Source organism: Phascolarctos cinereus, unplaced genomic scaffold (assembly GCF_003287225.1).
Source record: "Phascolarctos cinereus isolate Bilbo 61053 unplaced genomic scaffold, phaCin_HiC Scaffold_3;HRSCAF=262, whole genome shotgun sequence".
In the NCBI taxonomy this organism is placed as follows: Eukaryota; Metazoa; Chordata; class Mammalia; order Diprotodontia; family Phascolarctidae; genus Phascolarctos; species Phascolarctos cinereus.
The window spans coordinates 147159731-147183908 of record NW_027555736.1 but is presented as its reverse complement, the minus strand read 5'-3'; the positions used below and the strand labels follow the sequence as shown (position 1 = coordinate 147183908).

The following is a 24178-nucleotide window of genomic DNA, read 5'->3' as shown; positions in this document are numbered from 1 at the left end:
TTCAGGTGGCATATAGGTTTCATCATGGTGTACTAAGGGTAGTTATTAGGAAGAATTCTGAATACATAGAGTTCATGAGAATCAAAGGAACCAGCAGAACCTTTTCTCTGGAGATTCTAAAGATTTATTGATGTGAAAGGATTTCACTGTCTTAAGTGCCTGAAGGGAGTGTGGTGCTTTTGTTTGTTAGGAACCTTTTAGCCTTAGAATTCTGTGCGTTTACCATTTGTGAAATCTTGTATTAACATTCTCACAAACGTTACTTTTAGACCCCATGCTGGATCTGGATATTCAAGAGTTAGCCAGTCTCACTACTGGAGGAGGAAATCTGGAAAATTTTGAACGACTTTTTTCAAAGCTAAAAGAAATGAAAGGTAAACAAAAATATGTCGTGAATATCTTACTTTTATTTATAATGAATGTACTTCAATCCCAAATGGTAGCAAGTGAAATTACCACCATGTTTCAGTCTCACAGAAATATCATGTTAACTGAGTTTTGTATAAGACTATGGACCCTTGGTTTGCATTTATGTGTGTGAAATCCTAGCCTTAACATTGCACCAAGATGGCTTGAGACTTTAAATGTAAGTTAGGTCTTATAAATGTCTTTCTGCCTTGTATCATTATCTGTGCCCTTAGGGAATAGTCTATTAGCTAGCAGCTGCTATAAGCTCTTCAAAGGGGTAGGACCCTCCCAGATGTCATTCTCATGAAATTTTAACAATGGCTAAATGGACCATGATATGGTCCATTTTTTAAAGATCTCTCTTTACTTATAGTTGCTGTTAATAAAAAGGTTTTGTTATTGTATCCTTTCCCCAGAATTCACATGTTGCCTCCACCTACTTTTATATTTATTTATTTTCCTCTCAATTACATGTTAAAACAGTTTTTTAACATTTTTTTTTAAGTTTTGAATTCTAAATTCTATCCCTTCACCTCCTCCCTCAATGAGATGATAAGCAATCAGATAGAGGTTATACATGTGCAATCATATGAAACATTTCCATATTAATCATTTTGTATAAGAAGACTCAAAAAAAAAATGAAAGTGAAAAATAGCATGCTTCAGTCTATTCCCCTATGCTGTAAAAGTGCTTTCACATCTCTTCTATGTGAGATAATTTACCCCATTCTGCCTCTCCCTTCTCTTAGTGCATTCCTCTTTCTTCCCTCTTAATTTTATTTTTTCAGGTATCATTCCATTATAGTCAGCTCACACCCATATTCTCTATGTACATACTTTCCAACTGCTCTAATAATGATGAAGTTGTTAGTGTTACAAGTATCATCTTCCCATAAAGTAATGTAAACAATTTAGCCTTATTGAATCCCTTATGATTTCCCTTTCCTGTTTACCTTTTTATGCTTCTCTTGAGTCTTGTATTTGAAAGTCAGATTTTTCTCTTCAGCTCTGGTCTTTTCATTAGGAATGCTTGAATGTCCTCAAATTTCATTAAATATCCATTTTCTCCTCTGAAGGATTATTACTCAGTAGCTCCTTTGACCTCTAGAATATTATATTCTAAGCCCTCCATTTATTTAATGTAGAAGCTGCTAAATCTTCTGCTATCCTGACTGTGGCTGTATGATATTTGAATTGTTTCTTTCTGGCTGCTTGCAACATTTTCTCCTAGCCTGGTAGCTCTGGAATTTGACTATAATATTCCTAGGAATTTTCATTTTGGGATCTCTTTTTAGTCGCTGATTGATGGATTCTTTCAATTTCTTTTACCCTCTGGTTCTAGGATATCAGGGCAGTTTTTCTTAATAATTTCTTGAAATATGAGGCTTAGGCTTGTTTTTTTTTTCTTTTGGTCATAGATTTCAGGTAGTCCAATAATTCTTAAATTATCTTTCCTTGCTTTATTTTCCAGGTCACTTGTTTTATCAGTAAGAGTATTTCACATTTTCTTATATTTTTTCATTCTTTTGATTTTACTGTTTCTTGCTATCTCATGGAGTCATTGGCTTCTACTTGCCCAATTCTAATTTTTGAGGAATTATTTTCTTCCACGTGCTTTTGTATTCCCTTTTCCATTTGGCCAGTTTTACTTTTTAAGGAATTCTTTTCTTCAGTTAATTTTTGTACATCTTCCATTTAGCCAATTCTGCTTTTCTTTTTTTTTTTTAAGTTAGGCAGTGGGGTTAAGTGACTTGCCCAGGGTCACACAGCTCAATTCTGCTTTTTAAAGAGTTCTTCTCTTCAGTGGATTTTTGTGCCTTCTTTACCAAGTTGTTAACTCTTTTTTCATGATTTTCTTGCATCACTCTAATTTCATTTCTCATTTTTCCTCTACCTCTCTTATTTGGCTTTTAAAATTCTTTTTGAATTCTTCCAGTAATTCTGTTTGGGTCTAAGACCAACTTACATTTTTCTTTGAGGCTTTGGATATAGCTGCTTTAATTTTGTTGTCTTCTTCTGAGTTTATGTTTTGGCCTTCCCTGTCACCAGAGTAACTTTGTGTGGTCAGATTCTTTTTTTGCTGTTTGCTCATTTTTCCAGCCCATTTCTTCACTTTTAACTTTATGTTAAAGTTGGGCTCTAAGTGGACGGGGGCACTGTCCCAAGCTTCGGGGTGTGTGTGTGTGTGTGTGTGTGTGTGTGTGTGTGTGTGTGTGTGTGTGTGTGTGTGTGTGTGTGTGTATGTGTGTTGATAGTTCTGGGGGTCTGTAAGTTTTTAATTCTTCCAGGGTGGTATGATCTAAGGAGAGATGAGGTCATTGCTCTCCTGGCCTGTGGACTGTGAAAACTCTTTTCTACCCTGGAACTGTGACTAGAGTCCCCACTACCCTGTGGCCACATACAGTAGTGTGATAGTGTTTCTTCTCATCCTGGGACTACAACCTGGAACCATATAAGGGTGGTACAACAGAGTCTTGCACTTAGTGCCATCAAAAGGTCCCCTTTAATCTTCTGACCATTTGTCCAACATCCTTAGCATCTGTAGGCTGACAACTCCTGAAGCCACAGCTACTCGATTCCTGGATTGTAGAGATCTCCTTTTTGGTGGCAACATTCCTGACCACATGGAAGTGGTCCATGATGTCATGTGCCAAAGAGAAGTCAAAGAGAATAAGCCTGGGGAAAAAAGATGCTTGGACTTAGCAATAAAGAGGTCATTTGTGACCTTCAGAAGAGCTGTTTCAGGAGAAGAATGGGGAAGGGAGCCAGCTGGGAGGGGCCTGAGAAGTAAATGAAGGCAGCCAGGTTCGTAGGCATTTGCAGTAAAGGTGAGGAGAGAAATGCCAATATAGCTTGCATTCAAAGTCAAAGAAAGGTTCTGAGGAGTATAGAGCCCAGAGAAGATTTGAGCATGTCTTTAGGGGAAGGGTGTGGTAGAGGGAGAAATTAAAGATGCGTGAGAGAGGATGATTGATGGAACAAAAGCATGGAAAGGATGATATTTGATTGAGGGTACAGGTAGAGTTTACATGTAGAAGAAGAGAGGGCCACCTCCTTCTCTGAGACTGGAGGGAAAGGTAGGATAAAGGGAAAAACTTAGCAACTTAGACTTAAGGGATGGAAGAGAAGAACTGAGTAGAGTTCATGCTTGTGTGGCCTCAGTCTTCTCAGTAAAGCAGTAGTTTGTGAATGAGTGGAAATCCTAATAAATAAACAAAGTAAGATTTCTGTTGCATGGAGCTAATATCTCTATCCCTTCTCTTTTTTTTTCCTCTCTCTTCCCTCACCCCTACCCCCCCAATATACACACACATTCTTATTAAAAGTGAATGAATAAGATATCTCCATCATTATAATCTGGAAAACCTAGAGGATTCAGAGTTCCTAACTTTAATGATTGCACCACAAACACAACTTAGAAAGTGGCCTTATATCATCTGAGGTTAGAACTTCACAGCTGGAGGCAGCTAGGTGGCATGATAGAGCACTGGCCCTGGATTCAGGAGGACCTGAGTTCAAATCCAGCCTCAGACACATAACACTTAACTAGCTGTGTGACCCTGGGCAAGTCACTTAATCCCATTGCCTAACCAAAAAAAAAAAAAAAAGAACTTCACAGCTTCAGGCTGTTATATGTGCTGTTATATGAACTTTTGAACTTCTGTTTCTCCCTAGACAAAGCAGCAACTTTGCCTCATGAACAAAGAAAGTTGCATGCAGAAAAGGTAAGATCAAACAGCTGTTTATTAAAGCTGTGCTGGGTGTTAGGATAATAATTAAGTTATATGTCTGCTTCCTTAATAGAGGAAAAGTTCTGTTTGCAGATTTTGCAGATCAATTAAGAACTTAGTCATTACTTACACAGCATGAAAGCATTTGTTACAATAGTCAAATCAGTCTTCAAATATGTATAGTTTCTTTGAACTTAAGTGAGTCCCAATCTAGCTTGAACAGTTATAAGTATAATGTTGGAATTTTAGGTTCGTATGTAGGATGAGCCATATGTCAATCACAGATTTAGAGCTAAAAATGGACCTTAAAAGTCATTGAGTCCAGCTCTCTCATTTTGCTGTTGAGGAAACTGAGGCCCAGAGAAGTAACGTGACTTGCCTTAAATCGTGCAGCCAGTAATTGGCAGAGCTGAGGATTAGATCGAAAGCTTCTGACTCTAAATGCTTTGCCTTTTCTACCCTGTCACACTGCCTCCCAATAAGGAAGGGGCTTTTTCAGGGTCACACAATAAAGCAGCAGAACTGGGATTCAGACTCAAATCCTTTGACTTTAGATTTACTGAGCTTTCCCTGTACCAAAGTCTCATATACTTTTGAAGTATTCACATATGGATGGCATGGGTTTAGCTGTTATCTGTAATTTTATAAACTTTTGTCCACAGGTGGCCAAAGCATTTTGGATGGCAATTGGTGGAGACAGAGATGAGATTGAAGGCATTTCTTCTGATGAAGAAAACTGAGCTTCTTGTGTCTGGTTAGCCAAGATGGTAACAACACACTTTAGTTGTGTTAAGGGATGTCAGGAACATGGGACACTGCAGGGGTGGGAGAAGACAGACACAGGTGTTACCTATGTCTAGTCAAAAAAAGTTCCTCCCCATCCTTGCTGTTGGGGAGCAGTGGAGATGGAGCAGGTGATTGCAATTCCTTGGGGGACATTTAGGGTTATCAGGAAGTAGCCAAAGCACTGTTGCAGTTGTTCGGTCACCTGGGGCCTTCCCTCCAAGACACCTTCCTTGGACATGGAAACCCAGAAAGGCAAGCTTAGCTGTGGCCAGGATTCAGGTACTTCCTACTAGACAAACTGTGTGGTCTTATGGCTCTCATTATTTCTCATACCATACTGATCTATACGATTGGGGAAGCTGGGAGGGCCCAGTGCCACGAGCTCTACCCCTAAGAATACAACCCACATGCCACAATGACCGAGGAGGAAGGAGCAAGCCATGTAAGCCCCTCCCTTCTGTGGCTCAAGGTCTCAGCCTCCCACTAACTCTCAGGCTGTTGCCAGACTTCCCTCCTCTCACTTTTCATGCACGCATTACAGCTGCCTTTGCTTTGACATTCCTGCACTCACCACACCCAGGCTGGTTTCCAACTACCTTCAAGCCACATATACTTGTGTTCTGTCTACTTACTGAGCCCTTCCCATTCCCCATGGAATTGCAATCACTCCTTCCTATCCACTCCTAGGGTGGTGAGGAGTAGAGGAGAAACCATCCCATACAAAGGACAGCTGTGTCTGTCTTTCCCTCTTGGCTCCACAGCAGCCGAAGCCCTGACGCTTCCTGGATGGACCCTGTTTTGTTTTGCTGAGATTCCCATCATCATGTTGACCATCTAGCCAGTATAATAGTAACTTACAGAAGGCTCCTCTCCCTCAGAGTCTATTATAAGGGAATGAAGAGTATGACAATTAGAAGTGGGCTTCCTCCAGATTTACTTTTTGCTCTAGAGGAGTGGGAATTAGCTGCAGAAGCTCTTGCCCATGTAAATGAGTCAAGCCACCGTGGGCTATCCATTCTGTCATGGCAACAATCCCTGTATTTCTGTTTGGTTGCCATTGCTCTTGAGTTTATACCATCATTCCCAGGACTTTATCTCCTCTCACTTTCTCAGCTAATTTTCAAGAACCAAGCTTACCTGATCCCATGATGTCTGTCTTTTGCGAGGTGAGAAAAGAAAGGAGACCTCGTGTTACATTGGTAATTAAATGTATAGCAGCTCTGACCTAAGTGGCACACGGTTTAATCTGTAACTGCAAATTTGCAGAAATGTCTGTGGACTCTGCCTTTTCCAGGTTTCACTCCTCCTAACTAAGCTCATGCCAGAAGACTATCTTGGACAGAGTTGGTTTTGTTATTGCAGAACACGAGCAGCTTCATTAAATGTCCAAGGAAGGAATAGCCTTCACTGCTGTTGTGTTTGTGAGAGAGAGAGAGAGAGAGACAGCTTTCTGAAGTTTCTGAGTGGTATTTTAAAGAGCATGGGAGCAATATAATTAATGTAGCTGCCCCAGTATCGTCAGAAAGATAAAATGGAATAACAAGAAGTATTTTAGTATTTCCCCACTAAGATCGTCTCCCTCTACTGATGATCCCCTAAGTAATGTTGTCACCCCATATATGCTTACAGATAAGTGAGGCATCCCATTCTTTCTGGCTCTGAACCAAACCAAGATGTAGAGGAGTGACAATGGATGGTATAGAGGAGTTAGTGTTAGGAAACTTAATTTACAACAAATTCATAAGCACTGTGACTGCAGGGCCTTGACATTTCTTATGAACCTGCCATAAATAGCAGCTGTGAGTGCCCTTGTGGTTTTTATCTTGTGAAAAAGGTCAGTATGCATCTTTGAATGGAACGGTACTGAGGGGAAATCTCCCAAAGAAATAGCAGAGAGAGTTTGTGAAAATAATTTTTTAAAAGGCTGCTTTTGTGAGTTACTTATGATCAGCATGGGAGAGTAGTGGATCTCACAGGCTACAAGCTGGACTTAAAAGGAGTAGAGGTTTGCTGGTGGTGGTTGCCCAGGTTGCAGGTCCAGGCCTGAGACAATTCCAGAGGTGAAAACAACCTTCCTAGAGGAAGCCTAGGCTTGATCACACACAGGAGCCAAGTCTGACCCTCACACAATCTCTTACACATTCTACAGAAACTGAAATGAGGGAGCCGTAAAAACATGATAATTGCAGCATACAAGACTGTCCTGCAGCAGCACTCTCCCCAAAGTGAACTGCCAACCACAGAAGAGACTGTGACACTCTTGGCGTTTCTTTTAAGATAATTTTGTTAGCCGTTCTATTAAGAACATTGATGAAGTCCAGCATGAAGATGGGAGAGGAAGTTGGAGAATTTTTTTGCCTTACCATGACAAAGGGCATTAGGGAAACAGGTCACATGTATTGGGGAAAACAGATTGAAAAAAGCTGTGAACTTGATTTTATAAATTAAATATGGCTGGATTGATTAGAACGACTGTTTTGCAGTTTGTTAATGTGTATTAGGTGCTTTGGGGTGGGGGGCTTATGTCGTCACTTTACACTTGATGCTGAAGCATTGCTCAAAATGGACATTTTTATAAGGCAATAATAAGAACACACATGGATTTGCCAAGACCTCAAACATCAGAGGAAGTTTGGCTCCCTTCAGGGTATCCTGAGGACTGGTAACTTACTCAAGACCCTTGGCAACAACCAGGTGAAGAAGTTTGTGTCCCCATTACCACTGACAGTTTCAAATTGCAGTCGACATGTCCACATGACTTTTGCCAAATACAATTCATCAGTGATCTTAAAGTAAAAGACCCAACTCAAGGTTCAAGTTTGATGGCCTTGGTTGGAAAAATGAGGGTAGATAGTGTTTGGGGAGACAAGGGGAATCACGTAGATTTTGAACCTTTACACTAACTGAGAAAGCCAAGGTTTATAATAATTTGGAGTTAATGCAACTACACACACACACACACACACACATTTATTTGTATTTTGGAACTCTCACTTGGGATGTAAGAAGATTGACACCACCATTCTGCTTTCTTACTATTTATAGATTTAGATGATTAAGTTACATGGAATGTAGTTCAAAGGCCTAAGCATACACTCGGTTTGTAATATTCAAAATGTACATAAGGAACACTCCATGTTCTGTCTGGAAAGAATAAAGAACTGAAAGCAATATTTTGCAGTGATTTGATTGTCTTTAATATATCACTTTATGCCCACTTCTTTAAGTGAAAAGAAAAAAAAAAAAGAAATGAAGGGCCCTTCTGCTTTGTTCTCCTTATGGAAAAAGGGCTTGTAAAAACTATTGTAGTACATGAAAGCACCATGGTCCATTCTGAACTTTAATGTCCACTGACATGGAGCTACAATTTGGAGACAGTTCACCGAAGTTGAGCGGCGGCACATTCTGGTTAATGAAGACTTTTACCGGAAACCTTATTGTATAGTTTCCAGTTCTTTGAAGGATTGTCATATGATTAAGTAAATAGAGGACAACCAGCTAAGCTGAGAAGGCAACATGGCTTACTTGAAGAAAGAGAATACAAAGAGAAGGTCAGCAGCCTTATATACTAGTTCTCCCATTTGCTAGCTTTGTGACTGTGGGCAAATCAAAAGGAAAGGAAGTGTGGTACGGTGGAAGGAAACATGTAAAAGTTGAGACTTGGGTTCAAATTCTGGCTCATTCCATAAACTGCTTATGTGATCTTGGGCCAATCGCTTACCTTTTCTGGGCCTCAGTTTCTTAAGCAGTGAAATAGGGTTAGAGTGACCTCAAAGGTGCCTTCTATCTCTGAATCTCTGATCCTGTGATCTTAAATGTCTGTGATTTAGTGGCAAGAGCAACCCTGTAATAATGGTGGCTAAAAACAATCTGAAGCTTTCTTAGATTATGTTTTAAAAAACAGAGTGTTTAGTAAAAGGAAGATCCTTTGTACTTGTACAGATGCCACACTTTGGGAGAAATTGATGAATTGAACATATCCACAACTGGGTGATAAGGATGAAGGACTTGAACCATATTACATGAGAAGTAACTGGGGTATTTTGCCAGGAGAAGAGAAGGTTTAAGGCAGACATAACTGTGTTCAAATATGTAAGGTTTCTCATATGGGGAGGGGAGGTTGGATTTATTCTGTATATGGCAGAAATTATAGAGAGAAAGAATGAGAAAGAATCTTGAATATTAATAAAAGTATTGTTAACAATTGGAGTTGTTTTTTAAAAATGGATTTTTGAAAAGCAACTTCCAGCAGCAGTATTGGCATTAGTAAATGCTTAACCCAATCTTATTTACTTTCTATTCCTAAGACTTATGTACACAGTAATGACTGTACGGCAATGTAATATCCTGCAGAGATCATCTATTCCAAGCCCTTTGGAATAAGGAAATTGAAGCCTATAGAGGTTGTAACTTATCCAGGATCATGCACCTTGTATTTAGTAACAAGAGTCAGAATCAGAACTTTGGGCCTTTGACTCCAAATCCAGTGTTCATTTCCAGAATCTTTACTCTTTCGAAAATTGGGAAATTTGACCTTCTCCAGCCTTCTGTGATTCATCATCTTCCATGATTTTCCTAGGGTCATTGATAGAGGTTCAGTAGTGATACCTACAGATTCCTTCACTGCCCTATCTAATTCTGTCACTAATTTTATCCTTATCTAATTCTGATTCTAATTTCTACCCTAACTAACTATCTAATTCATCTGGTTCAGGAAATTCAGTCATTTGAATTACTGAAGTAATTTTTTTTCACCTCACTTATCTTGGCCTTTATTCTTCTGTAATTATTTCTTTTGTCCTTTACAGTTTATAGTTTGTTCTCCTTAATAGACAAGACTCAAGCAAAATAGTTGTTGAGATTATTAGAATAGTGTTTACTATGTGCCACGCCCTGTTCTAAGTGCTAGGGATACAAATACAAGCCAAGTAAGACAGTCCCTAATGATGATAGAGATGAGCTAGTCCAAGATCTTCATTTTACAGGTGAGGAGAGAGATCTAAGCAGATTAAGTGATTTATTCACATTTACATAAGCTAGGATTTGAACCCATGTCATCTGATTATGAATCTAGGGCAATATTAATTCTGCTGTCTGTTATAATGTCATCTGACTCTAGTACTAGGCCTTTTCTTTTTGTTCCAAACATCTTTAAAAATCATTTACATTTTTTAAAGGATTGTTGATCTAGAGTTGGAAGGGATCATAGTGGCCTTGATCAAGTTCAGACTTGTCATGAGGAAACTACTGAAATCCAGGGAAATTAAGCGACTTGCCCAACTTCATAAAAGGAAGGTCAGAGGTGGGATTTGAACCTAGGTCCTCCGACTCTGTAGGTCTGACCATGTCATCCCCTTACTCAGTAAACTCTAGTGGCTCCTTGTTACCTGCAGGATCAAAATAAAATGTAGTATTTGGCTTTTAAGAAGTCCAATAATTTAAAAATTATCTCTCTTAGATCTATTTTGCAGGTCAGTTGTTCTTCCAGTGAGATATTTCACATTGTTTTCTATTTTTTCATTCTTTTGGTTTTGTTTTATAATTTCTTGATTTCTCATAAAGTCACTAGCTTCCATTTGCTCAGATTTTTAAGTGAGTTTTTGGACTTCCTTTTCCATTTGGCCAATTTTGCTTTTTTAAGGCATTCTTCTCCTCATTGGCTTTTTGGACCTCTTTTGCCATTTGGGTCAGGCTATTTTTTAAGGTGTTATTTTCTTCAGTATTTTGGGGGGTCTCCTTTGGCAAGCTGTTGACTTGTTTTTCATGCTTTTCTTGCATTACTCTTATTTCTCTGCTCAGTTTTTCCTCTACTTCTCTTACTTCTCAGAATCCTTTTTGAGCTCTTCATGGCCTGGGGCCAATTCGTATTTTTCTTGGAAACTTTGGATGTAGGAGCTTTGACTTTGTTGCTTCTTCTGGTTGTGTGTTTTGATCTTCTCTGTCACCAAAGTAAGATTCTGTGGTCTGAGGTTTGGCTTTTTTTTTTTTTGGCGCTGTTTGCTCATGTTCCTAGCCACTTACTTGAGTTCTAAACTCTGTAAGGTAGGGGTCTGTTTCCAGTGGAGAGATGTACTGTCCCAAGCTTTGGGGGTTTTATGCAGCTGTTCTAAGGGATACTTCTAGGGACTCGTAAATTTTCAGTTCTTCCAAGGCGGTATGATCAGAGGCGAGGTGTTTACTCCTTTCCTGGCCTGTAATTGACCGCAAGCACTCTTTTCTGCCTTGGAACGATGAGAGGTATTCTCTCTTCACTGCTACCACAAGCTCCACGGCGCCAGTGCTCCTTCTCACCCCAGGAGTGCCACCCAGAACTGCGACTCAGATCCAAGCATGGGCAAAGCACCAACCAAGAGATTCCTGCAATCCCCCTCCATCTGTGGGCTGAGCGCTCCAGAAGCAGCCACTGTGCCGGGACTAGGGCCAGACCAAGCTCCTCTCTCACTGAGGTCCAACAGACCTTTCCCACTGACCTTCTAAGTTGTCTTTGGCATTCGTGGGTTGAGAAGTATGGAAACCACCACAGCTCCCCTTGATTCAGTCCCCTTAGGCCTGCTCCAGGTTCACTAAGGCCCTGTTTTTACTGTGTGGCCCATGCTGAACTGCATTTCTCTCCCAGCCCGGTGCAACAGACCTTTCCAGTCAACCATCCAGGTTGTCTTGGGCTGGAAATTTGTTTCACTCTGATTTTTTGTGGGTTCTGCTGCTCTGGAATTTGTTTAGAGCCATTATTTACAGGTGTTTGGGGGAGAGTTCAAGCAGGTCACTGGTCTTTCTCTGCCATCTTGGCTCCACCCTGCTATTTGGCTTTTAAAGTGCTTCATAGGAGCAGCTAGGTGGCACAGTGGGTAGAGCACCAGCCCTGCAGTGAGGAGGACCTGAGTTCAAGTCTAGCTTCAGACACATAACACTTACTCACTAGCTGTGTGACTCTGGGCAAGTCACTTAACCCAAATTGCCTCACCAAGAAAAACAAAAGTGTTTCATAACAAACATGGCCCCTTCCTTTCTAGTCTTCTTATGCTTCTGCTTCCCTGGATGTCATCTGCAGTCCAGTGATACTAGCTTCTTTACTGTTCTTTACACAGCATTCCATCTCCTGACTCTTCATTTTCACTGGCTGTCTCCCTTGTCTCCATTTCTGGGCTTCCCCTAACTTCATATCTCAACTAAAATTCTCACCCGTAAGGACCCTTTCCTGCTTCCTTATTGTTAATACCTTCCCTGGATGATTCTTCCATCTATCCTGCATGCTTCTTGCATATACGTAGCTTTCATTTTGTCACTTCCATTAGGATGTGAGCTCCTTGAAGGCAGAGAATGTTTGCCTTTCTTTGTATACCTAATGCTTACAGGTTCATCCCATTCTTTTTTGTGTCCTTGTGCTGTTTTGTACACAATCTTTTCAGTTATGAGCACATTGGATAGTTCCCTATGAAGCCACATCAGTCTCTTTAAATGTTTCCCTTTTCCTCTCATCAGGATCATTTGTGGTTGTTTTGTTATTTTGCTTTTGAGAGTTTCCCATCCCTCTTTAATTATCTTACCTTTTAGAGTGTACTCATAGAATCATGCCTAGCATTTCCCTAAAGATTCCTGAAATCTAGTTTTCTAAATTTTAGGAGAGGTGCTAATGATACCCAGCATTTACTTGCTCATTTACCCTTCTTGGTAAGATGACATGGCCATATTCTCCTAAGGCTTTCATTCCTTTCACTTCACCACCTCTTTGTTGATCAGAACTAATTCCATAATATCACTAATTTCCTGATACAACTTTGTAAAAAATGAAACTTTGAGCAAGTCTTGAGGAGTTTCTCATAGTCAGCTCTTGAACACTACCTTGTTATTGTTTATCCATCTGGACCTTCAAATTTGGGCATTTACCCAAGGTTGTGTGTGTAATGCATCTGTTTTATTCTTTGTACTCTTCTGATGTTTCTCAGTTTTAAGGAATGGATAATTAAAGTAGGAAGTAGGAGTTGACTAGCATAGTAGTAATGCCACATCTCAGTTCCAGACATTAATGATTTATAATGCTACCTGGTTTTCTTTTTGGAAAAGCAGAGATTCCAAATCTGGACTTAGTTGTTATTAAAGCAGCCTTGGAATACAAACATGGGGAAAACAAAACAAACCAAAAACAAATCTAAAAACCCCATTTTCTCCCCTGTCATTTTTGGCTTCCTATCTCCCTTCAAACCCAAACAATTTCTCTCTTACCCCTTTAAAAAAAGGTGAAACATTTACAGGCCAATTAAAGGTATACCTAGCAGTAAATATATTTGGCAAGAGACTCTAAAAATCTAACAAGCAAATTCTCCCAGTTTGGTATCTCCCCATATGCTCCCTTGCCCATGAGATCTTCTTGGCCTTTGGTCTCTTTCTGCCATCCATTCCTCATTGATCAAGTGGCCATGATGCTTTATTATGAAGGAAAGTACAATTAAGCCTAGGCATTAATGTATAGTGAACACTGGCACTTCATTTCAAAGAATATTTTCATCAGGATATTATGATTATGGATGAGAATCAATAGCATCTTGGTCTTCTGTGACTGGCCTGATGGTTATAAGGCTTCACATCCAGGTAACAGAATATCAAATCAATTAAAGCTGTTAAAAAAAAGACTACTTGGTGTCTAGTTTAAGTTCTTCCCCCCTCCAAGTCACCAAGATCTAAAGCAGGAGGTATCACTCATCATTCAACGAAGCTCCTGAACTGAGATGTAAAAAAGAATTGTTCAAATATCTCTTTCCCACTCTTATTCTTTGAAAAACACTTCCCCCCACCCACCCAAAAACAACAACTCTGAACTAAGGAATTCTTGTTCTGTACTCTCTTGGGATAATCTAAAAACCATCAACAGAAAAAGAGTTTAAAATTCCAGCTCTAGTCCTTTGAGTTCAAAGTCAAACATTGGAGGAGCCAAGGGATTCATGCAATATTTTGTAGACTAAGGTCCCATCCAGTTATATCATTCTATAAGCCAACAAAAGGTGGTAACCAACACCAAAAGGTGTTGGGAATCTGTTTGGTGAGTTATTTATAATGCTATAAATGAATTTCTAGACGTAGTTCCCAAATAATTGGGTTTTTGCGTACTAGAGACATATCAAAGCACCCTACCACAGACCCAGTCGGGTTTGTCAGAGTTGAGCAAACCAAAGAAGGGAAACACAATAGGTGCTGACAGTCCAATCTAATTCCTGTGAAAAACTCCATCTCTGCCCTTCACTGGAAGGTGTGCCTATTAGAAGTTTTCTGTTCTCGGTTCATCAATGCTGAGGTGAGCAGGGGTCTTCCTCGTTGTTTAAAGAATGGGAATGGAAAAATCAGGCTATCATGTAAATAGCCACCAACCAGATGCCAGGCATTTCTCCCCTTAGTATATAAACGTTTGCTGCAGATACTACACACAAGTGTATGACCGGATGGGACTAGGTATATCTTCACTGCTGTTAAGTTTCCCCTTCTGTTTCTCCATAATACTAGAGCACCTATGATTTGGGGCAGCTACTTTAAAATACTTTCTAGTCAGAGATACGGGCTCACAAAAGAATGTCTCAACAGATCAATTTTTTTAATTAACAGTTTATTAGAATGACAATTAACAGTTTCATATCATAGAGGGGGGAGAAGGCATACAGATCTTTAACAATAGAGGTACTATGCTGAACAAGCAGGTGCTCTTTTCATAAGAATAAAAAAGTTAGAAAAAAAACTCTAAAACACTAAGTACATGCATGCTCTTACATAGCTATTAAAAGGCCAGGCTTGGTTGAGAAGTAAAGGTAACGAACGCACACGGCCAGCCCCCTGCCCCTCCAAAGAGTCAATCATAACTTGGATGTGACAGTGAAGTGGGTGAAGACTAATCATGTTGGCCATCTCCAACCACACACTGATAAAAGGCTTACGATATCCCTTCAACATGAAGGTGGCACAAATCATTGGGATACTTTGAACCTCCTTCCTCCCAGAAGGCTCAGTGCAGAGGAACCCATCTAGAACAATGGCCACCGTCCTTTACTTGGGCCAGACTCCTACCCATTCTTATTTACAGCTATCAGTATCCAAGCCTATAGAGGAGGCTTTCGGGGGCACCTGGTATGAACCACCAGACCATGGAACCAAGGCTCAGGAGTGTCTATGCTCCCAGATTTTCCATAACCACTACTCTCTTGGTAGGAAGGCCTTTTTAATTCTCTCCAGAAATTAAATAGTTATGATCCATCTGAGTGTTCTAAGAAGTTACTACATAAATATGAAAATACTGATATGCTAGAGTACACTTCACTTTATCATACAAAAAGAAAAATTAATTACTAATCACTGAGAATTTTGCAATCCAGTTTAGATCATGACAGGTCTACCTTCACCTGATTGATAGGATTTGATTCCCAGACAACTTTTCAGAAACACATTTTCTCCACTGATTTCATTCTCAATTCAGTGATACTTATCTACATTGTTCTGTAATTGGCAGGAGCCCCCTAACAATAATATTTCCTTCCTTCTGGCCCCTTCCCCCAGAACAAGTAGTTAAGATCCTTAAAACATTTCACAGGAGCACAGATTTCTGAGCTTCAAGGGACTTGAGAAGCCATTGAGTCCAACCTAATGTGCAGATGAGAAATCATCATGCAATGAACGGCCTTATTTCTGTATTGTGTTTGAATTTTCCTTTTCTAAATTGGGAACTCAAATATTTTGATATTCTCCTTTCTCAGCCTGTCTCTCCTCTCCTCTATCTACCCAAGTTCATTTTGAAGTCAAACTGCAACTTTGGAACCATTTTTATGATGGAACTAGAGTCAAAATATATGCTGCCTCTGGGCATTGAAATAGCTCCATGCTCATTTTGGGGTTCCTTCCCATATCTCTCAGTTCCTTTGATCTCAGCCTTGTTATTCATGGGAAGAAAAGTATAGCCCTTTTAGGAACTCTGTAAGGAGGAAGTAGACTGGCCTATTACAGATGATAGCCCTGAAAAGACAGTGATCCATCAAAGATCCTCATAAATGGCACCTCATATTGCCGAAGCTAAGAATGAAGTCAGATGTTTGCATCCTTAGCAGAATGACATGCACACTGTTGGGGGGGGGAGGGAAGGAAGGGGATTGTGGGGCACAAAGTAAATGTACATGGGACTAGAAAATAGCCAAACACCAGAAAAGTGGAGTGGGGCACAGTGGCATGAATAACAATACACACTACAATTCAATTTATTAACAATAATTTTTAAAATTCAATTAAAAAAACAGTATACACACAAGGACAACTGTAAAGTCTGCCAGCAGCCCTGCCCTCATGTGTTATTAACTCCTATTATAAGGAGGATCAAAATATCTGTCACTGACTAGAGAGTTGTAGCAAAAAAATGTCTGCTCTCCTATGAAGCCTGCCAAGAGGACAGCCAATTGAGATGATAAATCCAGTACAGGCCTGTAATAGAAAACAGGCTGGGCCATCTACCTACATGTGTGTGGTACATGTATCTTAAGTTATAAGCTATAGTTGTAATAGATTGGAAGGGAGTGAAGGGTGGGGAGGAAAAAGTCTTTGGAGATACTGACTACAACAGTCTATGGCCCACTGCCCCTTTAATTAGTGTCAATATAAACTGCAGAATCATGACATTTGTACATTGAGAATATTGTAGGGGAACACCATCCTTTAAAATGTTACCTGTACCAAATACACGTAAAACTGTGCAACACAATATATCCAACTGTTAAAAGTCCCCAAACTGTATTCTTTCCTCAGCTCCATCAATTGTTCTTTTTAAAAAAAATCCAAAATGTGCAAAAGTCATTCACACATCAGATATTCAATTTGGGAAAACTTTTTTGTCAACTGAAGAAGCTTAAATAAGAATGAATACAAGTGTCATAATCCCGAGGACATCCTTTATTTCTAATGATAACTGCTTCCCAATCTACATTTTTGTAATTAAATTGATTTTAGAGATGATGCTCAAGTTTCCCCTCTATAGTCTAATCTTAAAAAGGGGGGAAATAACTTGGAACAGTTTAAAAAAAAAGGCAAAACATTTTATACTATTCAGAAGGAGTTGCCATTTGGGTTAAAATTAATCTACAAATAGCCCATGGCTTTAAGGTTTTACATTCTACAGATAGCTCCCCAAATTACTGTTTGGACATTTTCCGTAAGTGAGCTGTGTCTAAGGGCACACATGAGCTGAGAAGGTAGAGGATAGCTGTGCAAATAGGAACTAGAGCAACAAGTGGGTCACAGGCACCTCCCTGCTAGGACAGAATAGCAGCTGAAGAATGCCAAGGCTAAGGAACTACATGTGGCTTTTGAAAAGCATCATGGAAGCTCTGCTAGAAAATGAAATGAACAGGACATGCCACTAATCTCATGTCACAAACACGAAGCACAAACACAGATACCTAAGTGGCTTCCTGAATTGGTCAGAAAGCTGGCTTTCTCATTTCTTTGTCAGGCATGAACCCTGATACTCTGTAGTGCCTAATTCTCTCCAATGAAGCCACTGGATTCTATCTGCTCTGGGTACCAATACAGAAGAACCTCTTCAAGATGACGCCCAGATCTTGTTAAAAGCTCCTTTATCACCAATCCTCCTAAGCCCTTTGGGGTCTATGGAACTCGTGCATGGAGCTGGGAACTCATCCACTGTTGGAACCCTGTTCCCAAAGCACCCTGGACACCTAACATTAAAAAACGGCACATCTGAGGTTTTTGCTTAGCAGAAATAGAGATTTCTCCACCCACACATCCTCACCTGCCTAAATAAAGAAGGATTTCCATAGGAAATCTTTTTTTTTTCCCTGACACAAATCCACGCAAAAATCCTGGATGAGACATTGAAGATGGCAAATATCAGATGGCAAAGAATAAAGTATGGATTACAGATGACAGTTCAGTCTCCTGTATGCTACAAAAGGTCACTGAGAGAGACAAGGGGTTCCTTTTTTTCCAGTTGAAAGCATTTACTGATAATAGTTTATTCATCTAGGTTTCCATCAGCAAGAGTGCTTTATTCCACACTCACTCCTAGCACTGCTGTTGATCACCTACAGATATTTAGCTAGAGAATCTCACAGCACAGAGAAAAGATCCCTTTACATAAGCTTGTTATTTTCTGAGGTGTTAAGATTTCAAAGTAGCTTTTTCTATGTTGATGCTTGGATCTGAGATGCTAAGAGATGTCTGGTCAATTCACAGCAATGAATTAGCTTCAAAAGAGTTGGGTTAGCATCTCCCAAACACAACTTGGGAAAATTTCACCTGCAACAAGTAAGGGCTGCAAAAAGTTTACAGCTTCTGCCTCCTCCTCCTCCTCTTCCTCCTCCCTCTCTCAGGGACTTTCCTGTCAATGTATTAACTGAGGAAACTTTTTAAAAAATAAACATTTAAAAGAAGATACAATAAAATGTTAATTTAATTAATGCAACTGACTACATTAAACAGCAGTGGCCAAATGCATCAGGATATGGAGTGAGCTCTTGCAAATGACTGGAAACCCACTCCGTGTAGTGCTGTTCTAGCCGAAACAACTTCTGCAACATTAGAAAGTCATGACATGTGTCCTTTCCTTCATGTAAATAGTTAATGTAATTCAAATCTCTTTGAGATTAATGTGATAATATGAACTATACATCGCATATGCACAGAACCTAGACTGGTCTTTCCAACTTTTTAAAGTAAGAAACAAAAAGTTTAGGCGAGTTGTGGAAGAAGGAAATGGTTCTCACCAACTTTCCCCACCACCCTCTTGTGCATGTATCATTGTTTCTACTGCATACACTTGCTTCCTTTCAGCTAGTATGCAGAGAGGACAGGTAAGACATCAAAGGTGGTCTGTCCACAGTACAGCATGCTGAAGAGACAGGTCTTGGGAATGCTCAGCTGAAGTGTCCTTTCTTGCCAGACTGCCTGGAGGGTGGGGGTGGGAAAGCCACAGGACACAGTCGCCCTTTCCAATGCAAACCCAGCATTTCCTCCTAGCAATGCCTTTTAAAGAAGAATTTCTATTTTCCATCCTAGACAGATGGGTACTTCTAATCAGATGCTGACACCCTGCTCCCTCCCCAGACAGCCATCACTGAAGGAGGACAAGGGGGATGGGGAAAGAGAGGAAGAAGAAAAGGGGCCAATGGGGAATGCAAAATACCACCTTCCAGCTTCAAGACAACCAAACCAAAGTCTGTTTTCACCAGTATGGTGAACATGTGCTTTGAATTGACTCTATGGCACCTCATGCTATGAGCCAAATTCCCAACTTTGATCTGTAGAAGTGGCTGAGTTGAATAGTTACTTTCAAAAACTACCTCTATATCTGGTTGTCTTTTTAAAAGTGTGTCAATATCACTTTGGTTGAGGAGAAAAGTTTCTTCTTTGACAGCTGTCAGTTAAACAGGCTTCCCATTTTTAATGAGTCTTAGATTTTCCCACCTCCCTCACTACCCCTCCCACCACCACCACCAGCACCTCCACCCTCCCCATTCCCTATAGATGTCTCTAAGATACACTAGAGCATCGAATGCTAGGGGAGCCCATCTGTGTGAGGACCTTATCCAGCCACTGGAGAGGACCATTCAGATGTAGCTCAATCCAACAGGGGGTGCTGGTCACAGTCTGTCTCCTGTAAGAATAAAGGAAGGGACAAAGAAAGAGACTTTCAAAACTGAACATATCCAAGGGTCTCATCACAGTCCAAACATTCTTTTCTGCTTAGGTGACAGCCTTCTACAAGAATCCAGTCTTACCACACTTTGGACTCTGCTCTGGAGGGAGACGCCAATGAAACAGGCTGAACTCCTCCAAAATGAACTGGGGGTTGGGAGGGGGAGGGGTGCAAGAAGGGAAGTTCTATTTGCTAAACTAATAACTCTCAGCAAACAGCAGAGCTGAAAGTTATATTCACCAAGAGGATAAATTCCCAAGTACCCAATAATCTCTGCAGTTTCCAACTGATGGGTTCCCACATCTCTGAATCACCCCCAAACCTGGATTTAAGACCGAGGGGGATATTGAGGTTACATCCATCTATCTGATCCAAGTATTTCATTGTCATTAGAACAAACTGCCCATCAATCCTAAAACTTGCACTCAAGTTCCCTACCGCACTGAAACAATTCATGTCTACTGCATTATTTTGGAAATTCTTACAAGGACTAAAGAAGAGAAAGCCATGGAACAATTACTGGAAAAAATCAAGGCACGCCACACATTTCTTTTCCCCAAAGCACTTTCTCAATTGGTGCCGAGAGATGACGCTGCTCTGAGGCAGGCGCCAAAAGGCTTCCTCTGAGCTATAGCTGTTTGTTAGGGATTAATGTGGTTGCCAACTAAAGGTGAGAAGACTAGGAATTCGAGCCTTCAGTTGCCTAAGTAAGAGAAGAGTTGTAACCTAATTCTCTTCTTGGCATGTCTACAGTAGGAGAGCAGGATTGTTCTGGGAAGGAGCCACACCCTCAGTCCCGTTAGGTAGACTAAACGGAGTTGGCAGTTGGTGGTGATGGGGTGTGTGTACATGTGCCTGTAGGGATGGGTGTGCTGGCACTGTCCTCTGTGTACTAATATGGTACCTTTTAGGGCAGGGCTTTCGCCTTACAGAGCCTTTCCCAAGTACACTGGGTTAAAAGGTAGCAACGTAGCACCAACCCCTGCAAGGATTCCCCCTTGGAGGCACCATTTTTCTCTCTTAGTGTCAAGCTCTGACCAAGTAGAATAGTCTGAAGAAGAACAAAGATCATCAACATCCCCTGTCCATCCCCTGAAGTCAAGCTCAGTTGAGTCTGGTCAGCAGCTGCAGACACAAGAAAGATAGCTGAACTTGAACTGGTCATTTTCTAGCCTTGTGTTATTTTTCTACCTTGCTTATTACCCCTCGTCCACATCTCCAACTCCATCTCACCTTCCACATAATGTTTCTAACTTCTATCTTTATCCCTACAATCCAAACTTCTGGCAGTACATTGGCTGATGGGTTTCACCTTGGTTAATTCCCCATCTTGGGCTACTTTTTAAACAGATCTTTGGGTATTTTGCTAGAAAAGGAGTTAGCCCATGGAATGGCCAAGAGAAAAGCTCACAAGATCTAGACACCTTGGTTGTCTGAATGGTCAATTATCTCCCATCTTAGTTTACAGAGGGACCCCAGGAATCTAACATTATTCACAATAGTCAGTTCCTCGCATAAGCCACGGTTCTGTGCTCCAGGCCACTGGGGAAAAGAAAGGAACCAGCAGCTAAGGTACGGTAAACTCGGTAAACTCGAGATGAGGGGTTTTACTGACTAAAATACTCTAATGAGAATCTAACTTTCCATAAGTCATGCTCATCTGGATTTCATTATAAGCTGTGGCCTTGAGCCAATAATGAAATGGGTTTGGCTAGGGTGCAGAATGACTGCAAAACAAAATGGACTCCAAACATCTGGAAAAATGAAGAGAAGCAGAAGAATGACTTGTGAGGCACTGGCTCACAAAGCTGATGCTTTGGTCCCTCTGCTGTGTACTCTAGAGTTGGGGACTGGAAGGAGGAGGATGGGGAGCATAAAGAATGGGGGAAGAGCTCTGCATATCTGGGAATGCCTGTTTATGTGCTTTTTTAAAAAGATGAATTTTAGGGTCTAAACCTGAATAATCTATGGATCTATGAGAAACTGAAAGCAATAGACTGCACACAAAAGTGACATTAACAGGCTTCTTGTCTGGGTTACCCTCACAGCAACCGTAAGAAGCATGCAGTTCCTAAGCAGTTTTATTTCTCCCTTTGCAAATGCTAAGCCCACCTTCTCATTACCCCTGCTTCTCATTTTTCACATCCTTCTAAGGGCCAAGGATTATCCTCCTGATTCTAGTATAGAGGGGCTGGGCAAGGGAAGGTGAGAGAAACACAGAACTTGTTGGTGAGAGGCAATTTTAAACCATTTTGGTCAAAATGTTGCATAAGGGGAAAGAACAACTAGGCTGAGAATCAGGAGGTCTCAACTCTGGTACCACTATCTTCATGACCTTGGACAAATGCCTTCCTCTCTCAGGGTGCCTGTTTCTTTATCAATAAAGTGAAGGGTAATGTATGAGGTGATTTTCTTAAGGCCCGCACCAACCCTAACATTCTAGAATTTTATAATTCCCCTTTGGAGATGGTGCAAACTTGGAAGGTAAAGCCCCAAACTAAAGGAAGACCTGACCTGTATTCAGCTCCCCAGCCTTTGACAAAGCTCATGCGAATGGTGCACATCCGAGTCAGCTGGTAAACGGCCTCAAAACCCTGATTGACAGACTGAGCCAGCAAGGCAGCAAACTCCTGGTTATTGAATATCTTCAGATTGCATCCTGCCAATAAAACCAAAATGTTATCTCTTTTACGTAAATCAAGAGAGTTTGGGCTAAATCTTCCCTACCAGGTAAAGTTTAGGACATCCAGAGTAGCAAAGAATATTGGGCCTGGGGTCAAAAAGACCTGAGTTCAGATCTAGCTGCCTCAGACACTAGCTGTGGGTGACACAGGGCAAATCATTTAAACCTTCTGTCTGCCTCAGTTTCCTCAATTATAAAATGGAGATAATAATTAGCACCTCATGTGGTTGTGAGGATCAGATGAGATGCTATATGTAAAAAGGCACTTAGTACAATGCTGGCACATGGTAGGTACTACAGACACACTTAAATCTCCACAAAGTTTTTATTGAAAAGTTGTTACATGATCAGTCTTATTTTTGATTGTGTGTGATGGGATATGGGTGCTATGAGAAATATAAAATATAGGCCCTGCCCTCAAGGATCTGACATTCTATTTAAGGAGACAAGCTACACATAGAAAACAATTAAAGAATACATGTGTATGCAATTAAGGTGGTAAGTTGCATGGTAGAAAGTACTGTAAGGGTTCAGAGGAGGGAAAGCTCATAATGGGCTGAAATGGTCAAAAGAGGTTCTATATGGAAGAAGTAGGCCTAATCTCTGATTGGGATTTTCATCAGTACAGGCAAAGGGGAGGAGGAGGGAGAGGCATCCAGGATAATAAAATCATGATGACGAGTTCCTCTTCTGCAGAAGACAAAAACTTTATTGTTGGTCTACAGATCCCCTGCAATATTCCATATTTCTAAGTTCAAATCTGGTCTCAGACACGTACTAGCTGTGTGACCCTGGGCAAGTCACTTCACTCTGTTTGCCTCAGTGTCCTTGTGTATGAAATAAGCTGGAGAAGAAAAGGCAGACCATGCTAGCATCTTTACGAAGAAAACCCCAAATGGGGTCACGAAGAGTCAGACCCAACTGAATAACCAGTGAGATAAGGGGATGAGCTTAAGATGGAAGGGGCATCTTAAAAGTTGAATCAAATGTCCTCTAAAGTCCTTTCCAGGTGCCACTAGATTGGTGGCTCCTTGAGGACAGGGCCTGTCTTTTGCCCCTAATTGTATCCCCAGTGCTTAGCACAGTGCCTGGCACATAGCAGGCTCTTAATGTTTACTGACTGATAAATAAACCCACGACCCTCTGATATTCACTTTTGGCTGAGAAGGCCAAAGAAAGCTTCAGCAGAAGACGCAACACTTTGTATGGCTAGGAGAGTGTGGGTAGAGGTAACCCAGAGAATGAAACAGGGAGACTGGAAAATAGGAAGCATTTTTTTTTAAAGGGCCAGGATGATAGTTTGAATTCAAGTGGGCACATGAGTCACTGGAAGATTGGTGACTTAATTAAACTTTACACAAACTCAGGAACAACCAGCCCTTTACCTAGTTTCTTAGGCTTACTGTGCTGACAAGGGAGCCCCAGAATTTCTCTGCCCTCACAATAGACAGGCAGAGAAGTGCGTAATTACGCTGGAACACCTCAACACAAGGGGATAGGAACAGTAGATAAAAGTGAGCACAGCAACTGGGCTTTGTCATCGCTTTAGACGACAAACCGAAGCACGTAACAGAACCAAATTTCATGCTGATTTAAGGGGTGTATAAGTAGTAGAGGGAAAGTGAAGTTTGATGCATCGATAACTAGGAGATTTTATGCTGCCAGCAGGGAAGGCAGGCTCTGTTCATATGCAAACTAAAATGGTAACACGGCTCCAAATTAACAAAGGGAGAAACCTGGCAGATGGGCTGCTAGTAGCTTCTGTTTCTATACAGCAAGCTAGAAACCCTCTAGAAGTTTGCCAGATACTGGCACCAAGAGAGCAGGGATGACGGTACAGGGTGAGGGAAAAGGGGTGTGTGTGTGTGTGTGTGTGTGTGTGTGTGTGTGTGTGTG

General features: G+C 40.8%; 2 protein-coding genes across 11 annotated transcripts in view; one reads left to right on the top strand and one right to left on the bottom strand.

Moving 5' to 3' along the window:
* AAGAB (alpha and gamma adaptin binding protein) overlaps nt 1-7394 on the top strand; it is a 61467-nt gene extending 54073 nt beyond the window's left edge. For 2 of the 9 annotated variants that reach the window (XM_020982726.2, XM_020982778.2), the window contains exons 8-10: nt 270-374; nt 4084-4133; nt 4802-7394. In XM_020982726.2, coding sequence (XP_020838385.1) covers nt 270-374; nt 4084-4133; nt 4802-4879 — 233 coding nt within the window. In that variant the 3' untranslated portion in view covers nt 4880-7394. The remainder of the gene's footprint in view (nt 1-269; nt 375-4083; nt 4134-4801) is intronic. The other 7 variants (XR_002323719.2, XR_002323718.2, XR_002323716.2 and 4 more) reach the window with 7 other exon arrangements.
* A 7102-nt stretch (nt 7395-14496) lies between these two features.
* SMAD3 (SMAD family member 3) overlaps nt 14497-24178 on the bottom strand; it is a 162921-nt gene continuing 153239 nt past the window's right edge. For both annotated transcript variants that reach the window (XM_020982788.2, XM_078151215.1), the window contains exons 8-9: nt 22114-22258; nt 14497-19557 (exon numbers count right to left, since the gene is read on the bottom strand). In XM_020982788.2, coding sequence (XP_020838447.1) covers nt 19434-19557; nt 22114-22258 — 269 coding nt within the window. In that variant the 3' untranslated portion in view covers nt 14497-19433. The remainder of the gene's footprint in view (nt 19558-22113; nt 22259-24178) is intronic.